This window comes from Colobus angolensis, unplaced genomic scaffold (genome assembly GCF_000951035.1).
Source record: "Colobus angolensis palliatus isolate OR3802 unplaced genomic scaffold, Cang.pa_1.0 Scaffold663, whole genome shotgun sequence".
Classification (NCBI taxonomy): Eukaryota; Metazoa; Chordata; class Mammalia; order Primates; family Cercopithecidae; genus Colobus; species Colobus angolensis.
In genome coordinates this window covers 247,285-248,829 of record NW_012120299.1, presented here as the reverse complement: position 1 = coordinate 248,829, position 1,545 = coordinate 247,285, and the positions used below count along the sequence as shown (strand labels likewise).

The window sequence follows — 1,545 nt, the reverse complement described above, 5'->3', positions numbered from 1 at the left end:
AGGATTAATGCTCTTATTCTCATGATCTCTGGCCTTAACAGGACGGGGGAGAGGCATGCTCCGAAGGCAACACTAGGAGCCACGCTAAGGGCAGCCTCAGGTCCCTGTGGAAGCAGAGTGTCTCTGGCACCAGCTCTTTCACCCCCTTCCTCCAGCCCTGGCTCAGGCTTATCATCTGCAAAAGTCCCCTAACCAGTCTCCTTCCTCTTTTTTCCATAGCAAGAAATCAACAACCTGGTGAATGAGAGATTTTTTTCCTCTACGGCCTACGAACACCGATATTTGGAATCACAACTGAGTATTGATAAAGTCATCATGATTATAGCTCTGCTCCAAAAGCCCCTAAGTATATGTATAAAACCTGAAAGAGAATACAAAGAAATGAAAAGAGTTCTTTTGTTAGAGGTGAAAATAAGGATAAATGACCATTCATCACCTCATGGGTTTTCTGGTAACAGTTTTATTAAGATATAATTCACACAGCATAATATTCACTTTAAGATTGGTCAAGTACAGTAGTGAGAGGTGGGAAAGAGCAGAACAAGGAGTCACTCTTTTGAAGTGTGCAATTCAGTAGTATTCAGGATATTCACAGAGTTGTCCAGCCTTCACCACCATCTAATTTTAGAAGATTTTCATCACCCTAAATGGAAACTTTGTACCCATTAGCAGTCACTCCCTTCCTCCCTCACCCCCAGCCTCTAGCCACCACTAATCTGCTTTCTGTCTCTATGGATTTGCCTATTCTGGACAGTTTATATAAATGGGATCATACGACATATATTATGAGGTTTTAATGAAGAAAAATCAAAACCAATTTGTACGCTGATGAGACACAGGCCATGCATCGAAGCTTCTGTGACTCAAGCAAACTGTAGTGCAGCTTGCAGAGCTCTGGATGAGGAACTGGCTTCTCTGGTCCCTGAATGCCAGCTCTGCCACTTGCCAGCTGCGGGACTTGCTACAAAAGTCACCTCCGACCACCCTCCCTGGGCTGCAGCTCCCTTGCCTCAAAATGCTACTAATGGCCCTTCTGGAGCCTTACACTCTCCAATTTTAAGAGTATGCTAAAAAAAAAAAAAGTGGCAAATAGTCTTATCTAATCTCATCTAGCAAAACAAGCACCAAACAGGTGCATTTTCCATGGTGAAAGGCCAAACCCAGCAGCTGTGGTCATGCTCTGTGACTTGCACATATTTGGCAGCTGCTGCCAGAGGCGCAGTTAATGTCCTACCTTCTGACAGAATCTGGTGGTGGGCCCATCCTCTGCTGACTCAGCAAATTCTGTCCAAGGCAGCTTCTCTCTCGTACAGAAGGCAAAGGGCATAGCTATAAATAGGAGAAAGGGCAGAACTATATCCAACATGCACAGCCTCTGAGGGGGGCTCCTCAGCCCAGCAGCAGGTGGTCACTGCATGAGAATATAGTCTCAGGAGTGCCACGGCCTGGCTTCCGGGTCCTGTTCCTGGCTGTGGGCACTAGGCAGCCCTTACCTCTGGGCTTCATGGCAAAACAATGGGCTGGGCCAAATGTCTTTCCCAAAGT

General features: G+C 46.2%; 1 protein-coding gene across 2 annotated transcripts in view; it reads right to left on the bottom strand.

The window, feature by feature from the left end:
* UPB1 (ureidopropionase, beta) overlaps nt 1-1,545 on the bottom strand; it is a 46,122-nt gene that overhangs the window by 27,278 nt on the left and 17,299 nt on the right. For both annotated transcript variants that reach the window (XM_011925942.1, XM_011925940.1), the window contains exon 4: nt 1,235-1,329. In XM_011925942.1, coding sequence (XP_011781332.1) covers nt 1,235-1,329 — 95 coding nt within the window. The remainder of the gene's footprint in view (nt 1-1,234; nt 1,330-1,545) is intronic.